The following is a 15,917-nucleotide window of genomic DNA, read 5'->3' on the forward strand; positions in this document are numbered from 1 at the left end:
CGATGGACTCCAGGAGTTGGTGATGGACAGGGAGGCCTGGTGTGCTGCAATTCATGGGGTCGCAAAGAGTCGGATACGACTGAGCAACTGAACTGAACTGAACTGAAGCCCATCCATGTTGCTGCAAATAGCATTACTTCATTCTTTTTTGGAGAAGGAAATGGCAATCCACTCCAGGACTCTTGCCTGGGGATTCCCATGGATGGAGGGGCCTGGTGGGCTGCAGTCTATGGGATTGCAAAGAGTCAGAAACGACTTAAGCAACTAACACACACACACACAGACACACACACATACTTTTTTATGACTAAGTAAATACTAGTATTCCATTATCAGAGAAGGCAATGGCACCCCACTCCAGTACTCTTGCCTGGAAAATCCCATGGATGGAGGAGCCTGGTAGGCTGCAGTCCATGGGGTCACGAAGAGTCGGACACGACTGAGCGACTTCACTTTCACTTTTCACTTTCATGCATTGGAGAAGGAAATGGCAACCCACTCCAGTGTTCTTGCCTGGAGAATCCCAGGGATGGGGGAGCCTGGTGGGCTGCCGTCTATGGGGTTGCACAGAGTCAGACATGATTGAAGTGACTTAGCAGCAGCAGCACAGTATTCCATTATATATGTGTACCACATCTTTTTTTAAAAAAAATATTTATTTATTTGGCTACACCAGGTCTTAGTTGCAGCATGAGAACTCTTAGTTGTGGCATGTGGGACCCAGTTCCCTCACCAAGGATCAAATCTGGGCCCCTGCATTATGTGCACAGTCTTGGCTACTAGATCACCAGGGAAGTCCCCACATCTTCTTTATTTATTCCTCTATTGATGGACATTTAAGTTGCTCCCATGTCTTAGCCATTGTAAATAGTGCTGCTATGAACATAGAGGTGCAAGTTTTCTTTGGACATATGCCCAGGAGTGGTACTGCAGGAAACCATGGCAATTCTATTTTTAGTTTTGCTTTTTTTTTTTTTTTAATTTAGAATGACTTTCACTTTTATTTTGAGAGGTATCATTCATTGTTATCTGACTTTATTAATTTCCCTGCCACTATATATGCTCTTACTTTTTCCTCCAACATGTCATTTGCATTTTGAGTTTTGTCCATGGTAACTATCTTGTATTAATGGCAGAGCAGTCTCTTTTCTGTGTTTATTTTCATGCTTGGAACCATTATCTTAGCCTGAGAGGCATTCATATGTTGCCTGGTAATTAAGAAAACTAGGCTCTAAGAGAAGAAATGTTGCCCAGGCCCTATATCTAGGGAGTGTGGGGCCAGAACTGAACCTCAGTTTTACCTCAGGCTCTGCCCTTATTCCTCAGGCTTTCTCTGATCAGCTGCTTAGCAAGCACCCAAGAGCCTGGGGAAAGGAAGGGAGATACGGAGTTCTCATCTGAGAAGCGGAGAAGGCAATGGCACCCCACTCCAGTACTCTTGCCTAGAAAATCCCATGGATGAAGGAGCCTGGTAGGCTGCAGTCCATGGGGTCACTAGAGTTGGACACGACTGAGCAACTTCACTTTCACTTTTCATTTCATACATTGGAGAAGGAAATGGCAACCCACTCCAGTGTTCTTGCCTGGAGAATCCCAGGGATGGCGGAGGCTGGTGGGCTGCCATCTATGGGGTCGCACAGAGTTGGACACGACTGAAGCGACTTAGCAGCAGCAGCAGCATCTGAGAAGACCAGGAGCATAGTTATATATCCCTGGTTATATATCCTAAATCATTTCCTTCCAAATACTGATTTCTTAAAGATCTTGCTAAAGTTCCAATACTTTGGCCACCTGATGTGAAGAGCTGACTGATTAGAAAAGACCCTGATGCTAGGAAAGGCTGAAAGCAAAAAGGCAGCAGAGGATGAGATGGTTAAATAGCTTCACTGACTCAATGGACATGAATTTGAGCACACTCCAGGAGATAGTGGAGGATAGAGGAGTCTGGCATGCTACAGTTCATGGGGTCTCAAAGAGTCAGACACGACTTAGTGACTCAACAAAAACAAAGACCTTGTCCATGTTGTTCATTTGTTTTTGTTTTTTCAGTTGTTTTGTTTTGCTTTTGGTTTTGTTTTGGCCATGCTGTGTTACTTGCTGGATTTTAGTACCCTAACTAGAAATTGAACCCAGGCCTGGGAAGTTAAAGCACTGAATCCTAAAAAAATGGGCCTCCAAGGAATTCCCAAGAACTTGCCCTTGTTGAGGATAAATTTCCTGCAAAGAATGTAAGAAAACTAGAGACAAAAAGCAAGAGACAGCATCTTTTATTTCTTTTCCACCTACAAGAAACTTGGAAATGCTGAAGTCTAATTTCAGAGAAAGACCATCACTCACCAATCAGCATATACAGATTCCATGGCCAGCTTTGCCATGGTATATATGAGTAAATAGTTCGTGAGTCAGTGTCTTCTCTCTTTACTACAGCTTGATAAATATAAGGGTTAATTAATGTTTATTAATCCATTCCAATGTGGATTTCACACATTGTAAGGCACTATAGGGGCAGAAAGACAGGGAACCAGAGAGAAGCCTTATAAAGGTCAGAGTTCAGCCAAGCCTTCTGCTCCATTTGAACAGAAGACAGCCATCCAGTCTCCTACCATGCAGCTCTGCTTCTGTCTCTTTGGGCCCCAGACCTGGGAAACTCAGCATATCCCCTCATGAAGACACACAGGAGCAGTTTCCTGACACCCTCCGTGGGCACAGGGTAGCCTGGTGTTCTGCCCTCCAGCAGGATCTGGTGGTACTCTCGTTCCCTCTTCACCTGGTACTGCCATTTGGGAAGAAAAATGGGGGTGAAGGATGGGGGTTTGAGGCTAGAAAGATGTCTACTGATGAAACCTGAGTAGTCTGGAGTCAAAACCCAAGGTGCTGACAATGTAGATCCAACTTAAGATTTTTCAGGCCATGAGGCCTTCCTGGCAGTCTGTGTGTTGGTACTTTAACTTCACAGAATGGCAAGGAAGCAAGGAAGGTGAAATATGTAATTGGACATTCCAGCAGCCTGCGCTCAACCCCTGATGCTGCTGCTGCTGCTAAATCACTTCAGTCGTGTCCGACTCTGTGCAACCCCATAGATGGCAGCCCACTAGGCTCCCCTGTCCCTGGGATTCTCCAGGCAAGAACACTGGAGTGGGTTGCCATCTCCTTCTCCAATGCATGAAAGTGAAAAGTGAAAGTGAAGTCGCTCAGTTGTGTCTGACTCTTAGCGACCACATGGACTGTAGCCCACCAGGCTCCTCCATCCTTGGGATTTTCCAGGCAAGAGTACTGGAGTGGGTGTGCTCATCACCTAGTTTTCCTTAAAGTCAGACTGCGCAGAGCAATTTAAGGCTGCTGGTGTTCAGCTCTGATGTACACCAGATCCTTATTTATAAACTGAGTAAAGCTAAGTTTTGCTACTCTGTAACCTTGAAGGTAGTCTGCCACATGAACAAGAAGCATCTTTATATAATTTCTCCAACCTTGAGGGTTCAGTCCCCCTGGCTAAGCAGATTTCCTCCACATAGGTGTGCTTCCCACCCTCTCCCTCTTGGCATGGATGAGTAGGTACCAGAGGGACCCAGGCTACACTGTGTGAACTGAAAAGAAGAGATGCATTTTGCATTCACCTTCCAACTTCTCTCTCTACTCAAACCCATTCATTCTACACTGGGGTTTGCATTTGGCCATACACAATGAGTTGGGAGGAGGACTTGCTTTCAGGAAATTGTTTGCCCAGGAGCAGGGATGTGTTCAAAGTCCAGAGGGAAGACACACTTGGCTGGACAAGGGAAATGGGCAGTGTGCACATGGAGAAGAGGGAGGATCCATTCCAGGCCACAGAAATAGCCACAGTGAATCCCATTCTGTGAGTATTGAGTTTATTTCTACAAATCAGCCCTCACCCTACCCCTCAATCCCTTCTAAGGTTTACAGAACATTTAAGTGCTTCATATTGATCAAGTGAATCATATTGATTCATATTGATAAAAAGCCAGGACAGATGGACTTCCAAAGATCCCTTTTCCTCCCATCTAAGGAAACCCCTTAGGTCCTCTGCCTGCCCATATCCCCTGCACTTTATGCCCTTCCATCTTGACAACTGCATTTCATTAGAAATATGTCTATATCTCTCCAGCACAAATACACAAATCTTCAAATCCTTTTTCAATTTTGCATACTATTAAAAAGTATAGATGAGCCCTAGCTGATTTCATCTGTGACCTGACTCACACTTGCTTAGGTTATGTCCACTGTTTCGTTGTAGCAGGAGTTTAAGTGCTGTTCCCAGAGCTGCAATGGCTGAGGGCTGGGGTGCCTAGGGCCTCCCACCAAGGTCCTTTCTCAGAGGTAGGGATGGAACAGGTTCCTCATATTGGCACGTGCCTTCTTTGGAAAGGGCTGAGAAGAAGCAGTATGGGAACACAGCTCCTGGGGTAGAGGGGATTGAGGAGGTGAAGAGGCTAGAGTAGGTGGAAGTGACCAACAGGACCACGGAGGCACAGCGGCCTCCAGGCTCTGGGACAGTGGCTGCTCGAATTCCATCTCTGGCTTCGGAGCAGGCGAAGGCTGCCAGTTCCACCATGGCTGCTGTTCACCAGAGGGGGGACATTGCCCGTATCCCTGCGGGGGCTCATCCCCTTGAGCCAGGAACTGTTCGGGGTCCCCCACATAAGTCTCTGCACAGCCAGCTTCCAGTTGTGGAGAGGACTGTTGGGAAGCATTGAGAATTTTGGGGTTGAAGCCTGAGGAGAAATAGTGGAGGCTGAAGCTCGAGGAGAAAGAGTAGCGCAGGTCTCCGGAAGGCTCATCAGCTGCAGTTGGCAGGTTATGCGAGGCCATATTCATGCTCGGGTTACCAACATACCCACCAAAATCAGCTTGATCAGAAGCATTCCCTGGCTTCGAGGAAAATAAACTGGCATTCTTCTGGGCCGCCAGAAGACACTGCTGGCAAGGGCAGTTGGGGGCACAGAGTCCACCCTGACTGGGTCTTGGAACTGGGGCGCCAACTCTTCCATGAATGGGTTCTGGAACCGGGGGGCGTGCCTTTTCCTTTGTGTTCTTGCGAGATCGAGGATCTCGAGCTCTTCTGTTCTGAAACCACACCTAGAGGGGCGGGGATAGGGGGAGGGAGATGGAGAAAGAAGAGACACCGAGTTACAGGGATGGTGAGACAAAAAGACATTTTCCAATTAAGCCCAGTCCCATAATTATCACCACCAAGGAGCATGTGACTTAAGGTAGAATTCAGAATAAAAGTAAAATTCGTGGTAAGCTGATTCAAACCATTCAAGGTGTGGCCCAACCTTAACCATCCGGGCAAAGCTCCCCAAGGCATCATGTGCGCATGCGTCCCACAACCCAGGACGCTGTGTGGAGGCCGCCATAGCGACACACCCTTTCTCTCCCATTCTACTTTCCAATCCTTGTCGGCACTTTCACTGTGCTTTCACTTTCACTCCTGGCTCTGCTCTTCTCTGCCAACTGCAACTCACCCCTTCTTATCAAGATTATCTTTAAAAGAAGCCTCCTCCCATGGCGGGGGAGGCCGGGGGGCGGGGCCGACGGGACTGGACAGATGCTGGTCAAAGGGTACCAACTCTCAGGTCATAAGATTAACAAGTTCTGGAGATCTAATTACAGCATGTTGCTAAGTTGCTAAGAAAGCAGATAGATATTTAATGCTCTTATCATAAAGAAATGTTAACTATGTGACAGAATGAGGTGTTACGTAAGCTGTACAGTGGTAATCATTTTTTAGTTTATAAGACAGAACCCCTCTGAGTAAAACCCCTTTTCACCCCAAGCCCCCTAGTTCAGTGTCAGTTCCTCTGTGGGTCCTTTCAGGACCTCACCTTGGATAGGTGAGGCCTGGGAGCAAGACACTTATTAGTCCCACCTCCTCTCCTTTGCCTGACACTGGGAGTCCTCTTCTCTTCCCATTCCCAGGCAGGCCTCCTCTCTGCCTCCTCTAGATTTGAGATGCGGTTCCACCTCCCCTAGGGCTACTCCTTCTCCTGGAGGCTCCTCTTCACCCCTGACCCTGGTCCAGTTCTGCCAGGCCTCCCCTTTGCCCTCCAGGACCACAACAGTGGCCTCTTTATAGGCCCAGCCACTGGGCAAGCCCTGAAGATGGAACAGAACAATAAAGGAACTTCACTGACAATTCCCACACATTTTCTTTTCCCTTAGGGAAAACAACTCCCCCAGGGAAACTGCAGGATAAAGGCCCAAACTTACAGCAGAGGGGTGAGGGAAGAGGGACATTCCCAAAATTCCAACCCTGCACTCTCCTATACACACCCTGGCCCCAAGGCAAGCCCACCTCCAGGTAGGCACAGGATGCTGGCTTCTTCCCCCACACCCTGGCCTTTGCAAATGCTAAGCTGATCTCTAACCAGGAAACTTTCCCAGTCTCTCTGGCCCCTAATTGGGTTTCCCAGGTGGTTCAGATGGTAAAGAATCTGCCTGCAACGTAAGAGACCTGGGCTCAATCCATGGAAAGGAAAGATCCCCTGGAGAAGGGAATGGCAATCCACTCCATTATTGTCCCTTTGGGAAATCCTATGGACAAAAGAGTCTGGCAGGCACTGGGTGGCAAAGAGCTGGACATGACTAATCGACTTTCACTCTCTGGCCCTAATAGGGTGTCTACCAGGTGCCCCCAGAGGGATGTCCCATAGCTGAGCTTTTGAACTTCAAGGTTTCCCATCTGGCTCCAGATGCTACCTGAAGTATAAACGGAACCCCAGAACCTTTTACTGAACTTCTGAACCCAGTGCTTCTGCCCATAAGTGGTCGTGAAGTTGTACCTGCCTGCCTGCTAAGTCGCTTCAGTAATGTACAACTCTGTGTGACCCTATGGACCGTAGCCCGCCAGGCTCCTCTGTCCATAGGATTCTCCAGGCAAAAATATTGAAGTGGTTTGCCATTCCCTTCTCCAGGGGATCTTCCCAACCCAGGGATCGAACCCAAGTCTCTTAGTCTCTTAACGTCTCCTGCATTGGTGTTTGGGCTTCCCAGATAGCACTAGTGGTAAAGAATCTGCCTGCCAGTGCAGGAGACGTTAATCTAGGACTGAAAACCACTGGTCAAGAACAGAGATTTCAATCCTAGCTACACATCAGAATCACCTGGGAGGCTTTCTAAACAGCCTGTGTATATTCCAGCTCCGCCCTCAAAGACCTGAATTTCATTAAGAGCAGCAGCAGCAGTTTTCAGACTTGACCTCACACTTCAATCACCTAGAGGGCAGAGGAGGGGGTGTTACTTAAATTCCCAGGCTGGACCCAGACTCATCCAAGTAGACTTCCTGGAGGAGCAATCAGAGAGACTACAGTGTGCCCCCAAGGCTGTGACCCAGAGATCCAAAAGATCCAAGATCCCTGGGACCTCCAACCCCCTTTGGGGGGTCCCTGTGAAATCAAAACCATTTTCTTTACAACACCCAGATGTAATTTGCCTCTGCTCTTTTCCTCTCTTCCTATATTCTCTCTGTGATTCCCAGAGGCCCAGAGAGCTGGTATAGCAAAGGGAATGCAAAGAACTGAGAAACCAGCTTCTGAGTCTTGTTCTGCCATTCTTCTAAGACAGTGTTCAGGTTTTGAGACTATGGTTGCTTTTCTTAAAAAATACCAAAAGTTAACAAGTAATGTAACCAGTTTATTGTTGTCCAGTCGCTAAGACTCTGCGACGTCATGGACTGCAGCACAGGTTTATTATGGTTATTTTTACTGAATTAGTGAATATTTTGAGATTTCTCGGTTTCAATTTCTTTTTTTCCCTTTTTGTAAATTCTCAGTTTTCAATTTCTAACATGGTAAATATTTGACAGAACCCAGAGAAGCCAGTTTAGACTCTACCCCTTGCCAGAGTAGTAACCTAAATTACTAACCTCTAACCTTTATTTTCCTATAAATGGGGATAATGTCTACCTCACAGCAATACTAAGAGGATTTACTCAAAGCAGGGCTTTTTAAACCAGTATTAAAAACAGGCAGTTAATACGTGGGCTGGTCCCTCACCCAGCCCCACCCTCCTGTCAAGGATTTACATTTTTACCTGGATTCTTGGCTCAGGAACCTTGATTCGCTCAGCCAGAGCCATTCTGACATTAATATCGGGGTAAGCGTCACTTTTGAAAGCCTCAAAAAGAATCTTGGACTGATTTTTGTCGTACTTGGTTCTCCTGCGCCTCTGGCCTTCTTGAGACTCTGGAGCAGGTCCAGAAAAAGACTCTAGAACAGATCCAGAACAAGAAACAGACTTCAGCCTCAGGCCTCACATTTCGGTTCACTTGTAACCCCGGGATCTGTGTGTGAGAACTGAGACTTGCTCAATCTGCAGCCTCCCAAAGAGAAGGAATTTTGTTTCTGGGCAGGAAGCTTAGGCCCCCTTGCAGAGCTCTCGCAAGCCCACTCCTGGGATTCTGCTCCTGGCCTGGCACCCTCTGAGGAATCCCATGAAATACCGACTCTCCCTCAGCTCCCAACTCAGGGATTCCACCTGCACATCCTACCGATACCAAAGATGTCAGTGCACCCCAAACAATTCTTGGGGCATCTGCCATATAAACTATAATGACAACACAATGCACAGGTCCAGACACTGGCCTGGGAATGCCCAGATGTGTCTGTCAAGACCCCCACTAATATGTACCCACCACCTATGAGAGGACTCAAAATATACAGCTATTAGGAGATGTCAAAAATTTAAACGAAGAAATCTCATCTGAGAAAAACCAAATATCGTGGAATCATACACATTAATATTTGCATTTCTGCTTGTAACTAGGGCAAGCTCCTCAGTCCTCAATTTTAGCTTTGGGCTCCCAAGTGCATTAGAACTGGGCTCACTACTGACTCAGTTCTAAACCAAATTCACTCTCTGATGAAAAATGGGCAAAATATCAGGTTCTGGAGAAGTTAGGCTCCCTTCCCCCTTTAGGCCCTCCTCAAAGCAATCTAGAACCGCTGCATCCTGCAAAGTGAACTTTGCACATTTCTGAATTTAAGGGGGGAAAAAAAAAAAGTACCATGATGGGTGTCTACTACCATCTTGAGCTCCTACTACCATCTTGAGCTCCTTCTCTAAGGAGGCTTTTTCAGGGCCTGGTCTAGTTAGCCTTCCCCCCTTTCTAAGTCTCAGCACTAAATGGCACAGTAAACAGAAAACTTCAAATCACTCCAGGTGAGCCCTGCCGATACCCCACAGCCCAGACTCTCCGCATTAGTCACAATAGCCCTCGTCCCAAGGACTTACCCTCCGAAGACATGGTGAGGATGGGCCTCCAGACGAGCAAGGAACTTCAGTGAGAACTGCCTCCCTCTCTCCTGGAGTCCGGTAGAGGCACTGGAGGGACCCACCCAGTCAAGCCCCTTTTAAACACCTTCCAAGGCCCCCTCCCTTAATGCAATCTTCTCTAAAAGTAGTTCTGGGAGTGGCCAGGCGCTCTCGGAAGAGCACTAGTTCCGGTGCGTTCAACTCCCGGACTTTGCGCAGCTACTGAGACATTGAGCACTGGGTCAGGATTTAGGAAACCTGATTGGAGATTGCCCCCACCCCGTCGCAGAATAGCGTAGACCAGACCACACAGCGTCATCAAGGTGATTGGTTTTAAGGGATATGACGGCAGATGAATTAGTTAAGGAATGAAAGGCAACTCTTCTGCACCCACAATATACCCAAGTGCAGTGCGGCAAGCGTCGCCCAACAGCAAACGTCCCCCAGTAGCAAACATAGGGCCAGACTGAGTCACACTTTCCTACCCCGTTACTACAGAACTTGCTACTGAAATTTCCTTATCCATTTCCTCTGATCAACATTTAAATAAAGAAAAAAAATTTTTTTAAATCATGAAATGGACTGTTATTATAAAAGCTGCTGCTGTGCCTATCTAATACATAGAAGGTCATGAGTCAAGATTTAGACATTTATGCTGTATATCAGGGCCCACTTTTCTTGAATTCCAATGGACTGAGCAAATCTCAAGGGAATTTTAGTAGAATATAATTCCAGGAAAATAGAAAGGAAATAAGTTGCAAACTGCCCCCAAGGTGCAGGTACCAGGAGAGAAAGGGGTGGGAAGCTGTATGACCTTTTGCTTATCTCGTTGTGGTGATTAACAAGCAGGGTGGGGCACTAGATACGATCACATTTTGTTGTTGCTGTTGTTCAATCACTCAGTCGCATCTTACTCTTAGCAACCCCTTGGACTGCAGCACGCCAGGCTTCCCTGTCCTTCACTATCTCCAGGATTTTGCTCAAACTCATGTCAATTGAGTCCGGATGCTATTTATAACCACCTCAACCTCTGCTGCCCCCTCTTCTCCTGCCCTCAGTCTTTCTCAGCATTAGGGTCTTTTCCACCTCTTCACATCAGGTGGTCAAAGTATTGTAGCTTCAGTTTCAGCATCAGTCTTTGCAGTGAATATTCAGGGTTGAATTCCTTCAGGATTGAATTGACTGGTTTGGTCTCCTTGCAGTCCAAGAGACTTCAAGAGTGTTCTCCAGCAGTTAGAAAGCATCAACTCTTTGACACTCAGCTTTCTTTATGGTCCAACTCTCACATCCATGTGGGTGGATGTATACTCAATCATGTCCAACACTTTGTGATGCTATGGACTGTAGCCTGCCAGGTTCCTCTGTCCATGGAATTTCCCAGACAAGCATACTGGAGTGGGTTGCCATTTTCTACTCCAGGGGATATTCCTGACCCAGAGATCAAAACTGTGTCTCTTGCATATCCTGCCTTGACAGGCAGATTCTTTACCACTGTGCCACCTGGGAAGCCCCAGTTCACATCCATACATGACTACTGGAAAAACCATAGTTTTGACTAGACGGAGCTTTGTCAGCAAAGTGATGTCTTTGCTTTTCAATGGACTGCCTACGTTTGTCATAGTTTTCCTTCCAAGGAGCAAGCCTATTTTAATTTCATGGCTACAGTCACCATCTGCAGTTATTTGGAAGCCCAAGAAAAGAAAACCTGTCACTGTTTCCACTTTTTCCCCTTCTATTTGCCATGAAGTGATGCAACCAGATGCCGTGATCTTAGTTTTTTGAATGCTGAGTTTTAAGCCAGCTTTTTCACTATCCTCTTTGACCTTCATCAACAAGTTCTTAAGTTCCTCTTCACTTTCTGCCTCATAATGGTATCATAAACGGTAAAGAATCTGCCTGCCATGCAGGAGACCAGGGTTCGATTCCTGGGTTGGGAAGTTCCTCTGGAGAAGGGAATGGCAATCCACTCCAGTATTCTTACCTGGAGAATTCCATGGACAGAGAAGCCTGGTGGGCTACAGTCCGTGGGGTCACAAAGAGTCGGACACGACTGTGAGCGACTAACACACACATAACACACACACATATTTCTCCCAGCAGTCTTGATTCCAGCTTGTGATTCATCTAGCCCAGCATTTCCCATGATGAGCTTCCCTGGGGACTCAGTGTTGAAAATCCTCCTACCTATGCAGGAGATGCAGTTCAATCCCTAGGTTGGGAAGATCCTCTGGAGATGGGGATGGCTACCCACTCCAGTATTATTGCTCATAGAAGTCCAAGGACAGAGGAGCCTGGTGGGCTATAGTCCATGGGGTTACAAAGAGTCAGCATGACTGAGCAACTAACACTTTCTCTTTACAAATATGAAAAATAAGCAGGGTGACAATATATAGCCTTCAAGTACTCCTTTCCCAATTTTGAACCAGTCCATTGTTCCATGTCCAGTTCTGACTGTTACTTCTTGACCTGCATAAGGTTTCTTAGGAGGCAGGTAAGGTTTATCAGGAGGCTGGTATTCCCATCTTTTTAACAATTTTCCACAGTTTGTTGTGATCCATACCAAAGGCTTTTGACCACATTTTGACCACTATCCGGTGTTTTCTTTCAAGCTCCATAGTTTTTATTTGTTTTGTTTTGCTTCTGGCCGGATTAATTTGCAACTTGTTCAATTAATTTGGCATTGCCTCAGAGAAAACGAAATTATTTCCTCCAAAGTCTGTCCTGAGCTGAAAGATTTAAATAGCAAGAGCAAACCTGGAAAGATCCAAGTGTTGAGAAGTAGAGGGGAAAGTATTGTTGAATATTGTCAAAAAGACAACCTCAAAATGCCATATGAAGCTTTTCTGATGGTCTCCCATGGAGAATTCCATCTCAGAAACCTGCTTTCTGCTCTGCATTCCAGGAAGCTCAGAAATACATGGGCACTGGCCTCCTATTCTGCTCTGAGGATGGTTCTGCTGACCCATCTCACTCCTGCAGAGATGGGTAGCAGACCGAAAACCCAGAATGCTTCCAATCCTGAAAGGCTCTCCATCGGCACCAGTTCTGGTTAGAAGTGATCTTCATAGCTGTGTGTCCATGAAGGATGTACTCTGTTTGAAAAAGTTTAGCATCAGAGGGTCCACCTCGGGCAGAAGGAACCACCTTATGGGTGTGATAGTTCCCACTCCTTCACCAGGGAACAGCTACATCAGCTCCAAGCAGTTGTACTTCCCCACCCACCCACAGCCCCATAAGACCCCACAAGACTCCCCCTCAGCCCCACAAGATCCAACAGCCACCCCAAAAAGACCCCAAATGACCCCACAACAACCCAACAAGACTCCACACCACGCTATCCCACATAATGCCCAAGAGCCACTACCACCTCTTTATCACTTGAACCTCTCACTTCATTTCTTGTTCCTAAATTTGAGAAGACTACTGCACTTTCAGGGGATGGTGAGTGTCAAGCTCTGTGCAGGGAGGAGAGAGATGAACAGGAGGTGCAGGAGTGGAGAAACCATGGAGAATTTGCGGGGAAGCAGAGGGAGCTCAATACACGTGTGGACATGGATTTTTGGAGAAACACTTTAGAATGGGAGAAATTCAAGTGTTATTATTACAGGAAAGTGTGCATCAAAGCAGAAATAAGGTGACCAATGTTTCAATGCCACAAAAGGATGCATCCAAAGCTCAAAGGGTCTGGATTTCTGCTCTGGGCCAAGCCCTGCCCTTGTATTAATTGGTCCCCATAACTGCTCTCATCCCATTTCTTCAAGAGTGGAGGCCAAGCCCAAAAGTCCGTTTAAAGGCACAGTCCTGGAATCCAAGACAATTTGGGCAGTAAACTGCTGCCCTTTTTCCTCCTCTGAAACAGGCTCTGAGGGTGTTTATAACCAATACAGTGGCTGAGCCACATTTATAACCAATACATGGCTGAGCCACGCTGGGCACCTGAACGTGGCAAGTCCAAACTGAGATGTGCTGTGACTGTAAAACACACCCTGAACTGTGGGGTTGTTTTGTTTGCTTGTTTGTTTTCTTTTTTTGCCCCATGGTGTGGCATGCAGGATCTTAATTTCTCAACCAGAGACTGAACCCATGCTTCCTGCAGTGGAAGCTTAGAGTCTTAAGTACTGGACATCCAGGGAAGCCCTGGCACACTGCATTTTGGACACTCAGCACAAAACACACGATGTGAAACAGCTCTGTCCAAGAAAAAAAATACTCAATAGCCAATCTAAGAAATAAATGGAAAATTTTATTCAAGCCAATCTGAGGATTACAACCCAGGAGACAGTCTCTCAGAAAGCACTGAGGACTGTTCCACCCATTAGAACTCAAAGATCCATTAGAGGTCAAAGCACAGTTATATAAACTTTTGAGACAAAGGGTTATACGTAAGAGAAACATATTGATAGTTTACATGATCTAACAGGCAAGTAGTGAGTCATCGTGACTCCTTACAGAATTGAGAAAGGAATGTTATCTCCTAAAGAGTTACCTTGCTGGCACTGATAGAAAATTGTTGGGGTTTTTAGTTAATTTCTTGTTGGTGAGCAGGCATTCCTGTGTCTTCTAGATCTTCTAAGGAGATCTTGTCTGTGTACAGTGCAGATGCACAATGCATATGAAGGGGAGAGAAGAGTGACTCAAACAGCAGATAAAATTTTAGGTTCAATTTTTCTTGTCCTGCCTTAAAACAATTTTGTTTCATCAGCTCAGTGATTTTTATATGCCTTACACAGTCAAAACAACATTTTTTACATACTGGGCAAAATAAAATGTGTTAGTAAAATCAATGTCACCCATTTCTTCTTACCTTTTTAATGTGGTTATTATAAAATTTAAAATCACCCATGTGGCTCACATTATATTAAGAGTCTATGCCATTAATTGCTATGCAGTCCCTCTGCACCTATGAGGTGCCAGATAATGGGCAAGATCCTAAAGATAATTTATGAACAAGACAAATAGTATTCCTCTGTGGCTTCAGGAAGCTTCCACGTTCCTCATGGGAGAAGGCCAAAGCTTCAGATTCCTTTAGCACAGAGGCCCCCAACCCCTGGGCTCTATTGCCTGATGATCTGAGGTGGAGCTGATGTGATAATAATAGAAATTAAGTGCACAATAAATGTAAGGCACTTGAATCATCTGGAAACCATCCCCAACCCCTTCCCCCACCCCCACCCCACCCCCTTCACCCTCACACTTGTCTGTGGAAAAACTGTCTTCCATAAAACCAGTTGTGCCAAAAAACACTGTGGACTGCTGCGTTAGAAAATAACAGGGAAAAAATTTAAAAAAAAATTTAAGGAAGTTTATCTTTACCTCCAGAGACATTTGACAATTGGTCTATCCCAGATTATGTTTATTATTCAATTGAAGAGTATCAGACACTCATCACTCATAAATTAATGTTTTCCCATAAGAAATGGCAGATTTTGTAACAGAGTTGTGAATACTTGTTGATTATTTGAGGTTAGTATTTCAAGAATCATGCCAAATTTTTTTTTTTAAAGCATAACAGCAATAGATGGAAATAGAGAGAGCGAAGGGGAAAAAAAGATTGCGTGTGAGAGAGAGATGGAGATTGAGGGTGATTGAGAGGGAGTCAAAAAGAGTCGGTTCATGAATGTCTTCACGATTCAGACCCTCAGGACGACACTTGGCTAAAATGAACTCCATGGGACTCCCCTGGTGGTCCATTGGCTAAGATTCCAAGTTCTCAATGCAGGGGACCTGAGTTTGATCCTTGGTCAGGGAACTAGATCCCACAGCCACAACTAAGAGTTCACATGCTTCAACTAAAGACCCTGCATGCCACAACTAAGACCCAGCCCAGCCAAATAAATATTTTAAAAATAATAATAACTAAAAAAATAAAATGAACTCTGTCAACTTTTATTTTGTCTCTCTGCCCCTCTCCCCCACCCCCCGATCTCCCTGTCCTTCCAATCCCTGTGACATCAGTGTTAGTCGCTTGGTCATGTCTGACTCTGTGTGACCCCATAGACTGTAGCCCACCAGGCTCCTCTGTCTATGGGATTCTCCAGGCAAGAATACTGGAGTAGGTGGCCATTTCCTTCTTCAGGGAATCTTCCCAACCCAGGGATCCAGCTGAAGCTCCTGCACTGAGGCGGATTCTTTATCCTCTGAGCCACCAGGGAAGGTCAGATAGATTTTGTTGTGAATCTGGCTCCTCCCTTCCCTAGCTCCCTGAAATGGAAAGACTTGGAAAAACTCTCTAAACTTCATTTTTCTTATGTGAACAACAGAAGTAACTAAATTTGCTGCCTCACTGGGTTTTCATATAAAGTGCCTTTCAGTAGGTTCTGGCATGTGTTATGTGCTTATTAAACATTAGCTATTTTATTTTCTTCAAAAATATGAGGACCAATGAATTAATGCTCTTATTTTATGCCTGAAATTTCCCTGATTCAGAGCTCACAGGGAAGAAAGAGCAGCCTGAGCAGACAAAGGATTATGAATGATATCCTGGGGCACTCCAGGGGCTTTTAGCCATGTCAGTTCTAGGCTAAGCAAAGGATTCAGGTCTTCCTTGATTAACTCATTAAAAATGACTACAGGGCACTCAGCTGTGCTAGGGCTAATTAAGGGAAAAGACAGCAGAGGATGGAGCTGATTTGTAGCACAAAGAACCA

At 45.8% G+C, this 15,917-nt stretch overlaps 1 protein-coding gene across 1 annotated transcript; it reads right to left on the reverse strand.

The window, feature by feature from the left end:
• Window positions 1–4,329: 4,329 nt before the first annotated feature.
• Window positions 4,330–9,262, reverse strand: LOC133253497 (double homeobox protein 4C-like). Its single transcript, XM_061427088.1, has 4 exons — window positions 9,250–9,262; window positions 8,050–8,225; window positions 6,031–6,114; window positions 4,330–5,094 (listed from the first exon to the last, which is right to left on the reverse strand). Exons 1-4 carry the CDS (start codon window positions 9,260–9,262, stop codon window positions 4,330–4,332), a joined length of 1,038 nt encoding a protein of 345 aa, XP_061283072.1.
• Between the last annotated feature and the right edge of the window lie 6,655 nt (window positions 9,263–15,917).

The sequence above is a fragment of the Bos javanicus genome, chromosome 8, assembly GCF_032452875.1.
Source record: "Bos javanicus breed banteng chromosome 8, ARS-OSU_banteng_1.0, whole genome shotgun sequence".
Classification (NCBI taxonomy): Eukaryota; Metazoa; Chordata; class Mammalia; order Artiodactyla; family Bovidae; genus Bos; species Bos javanicus.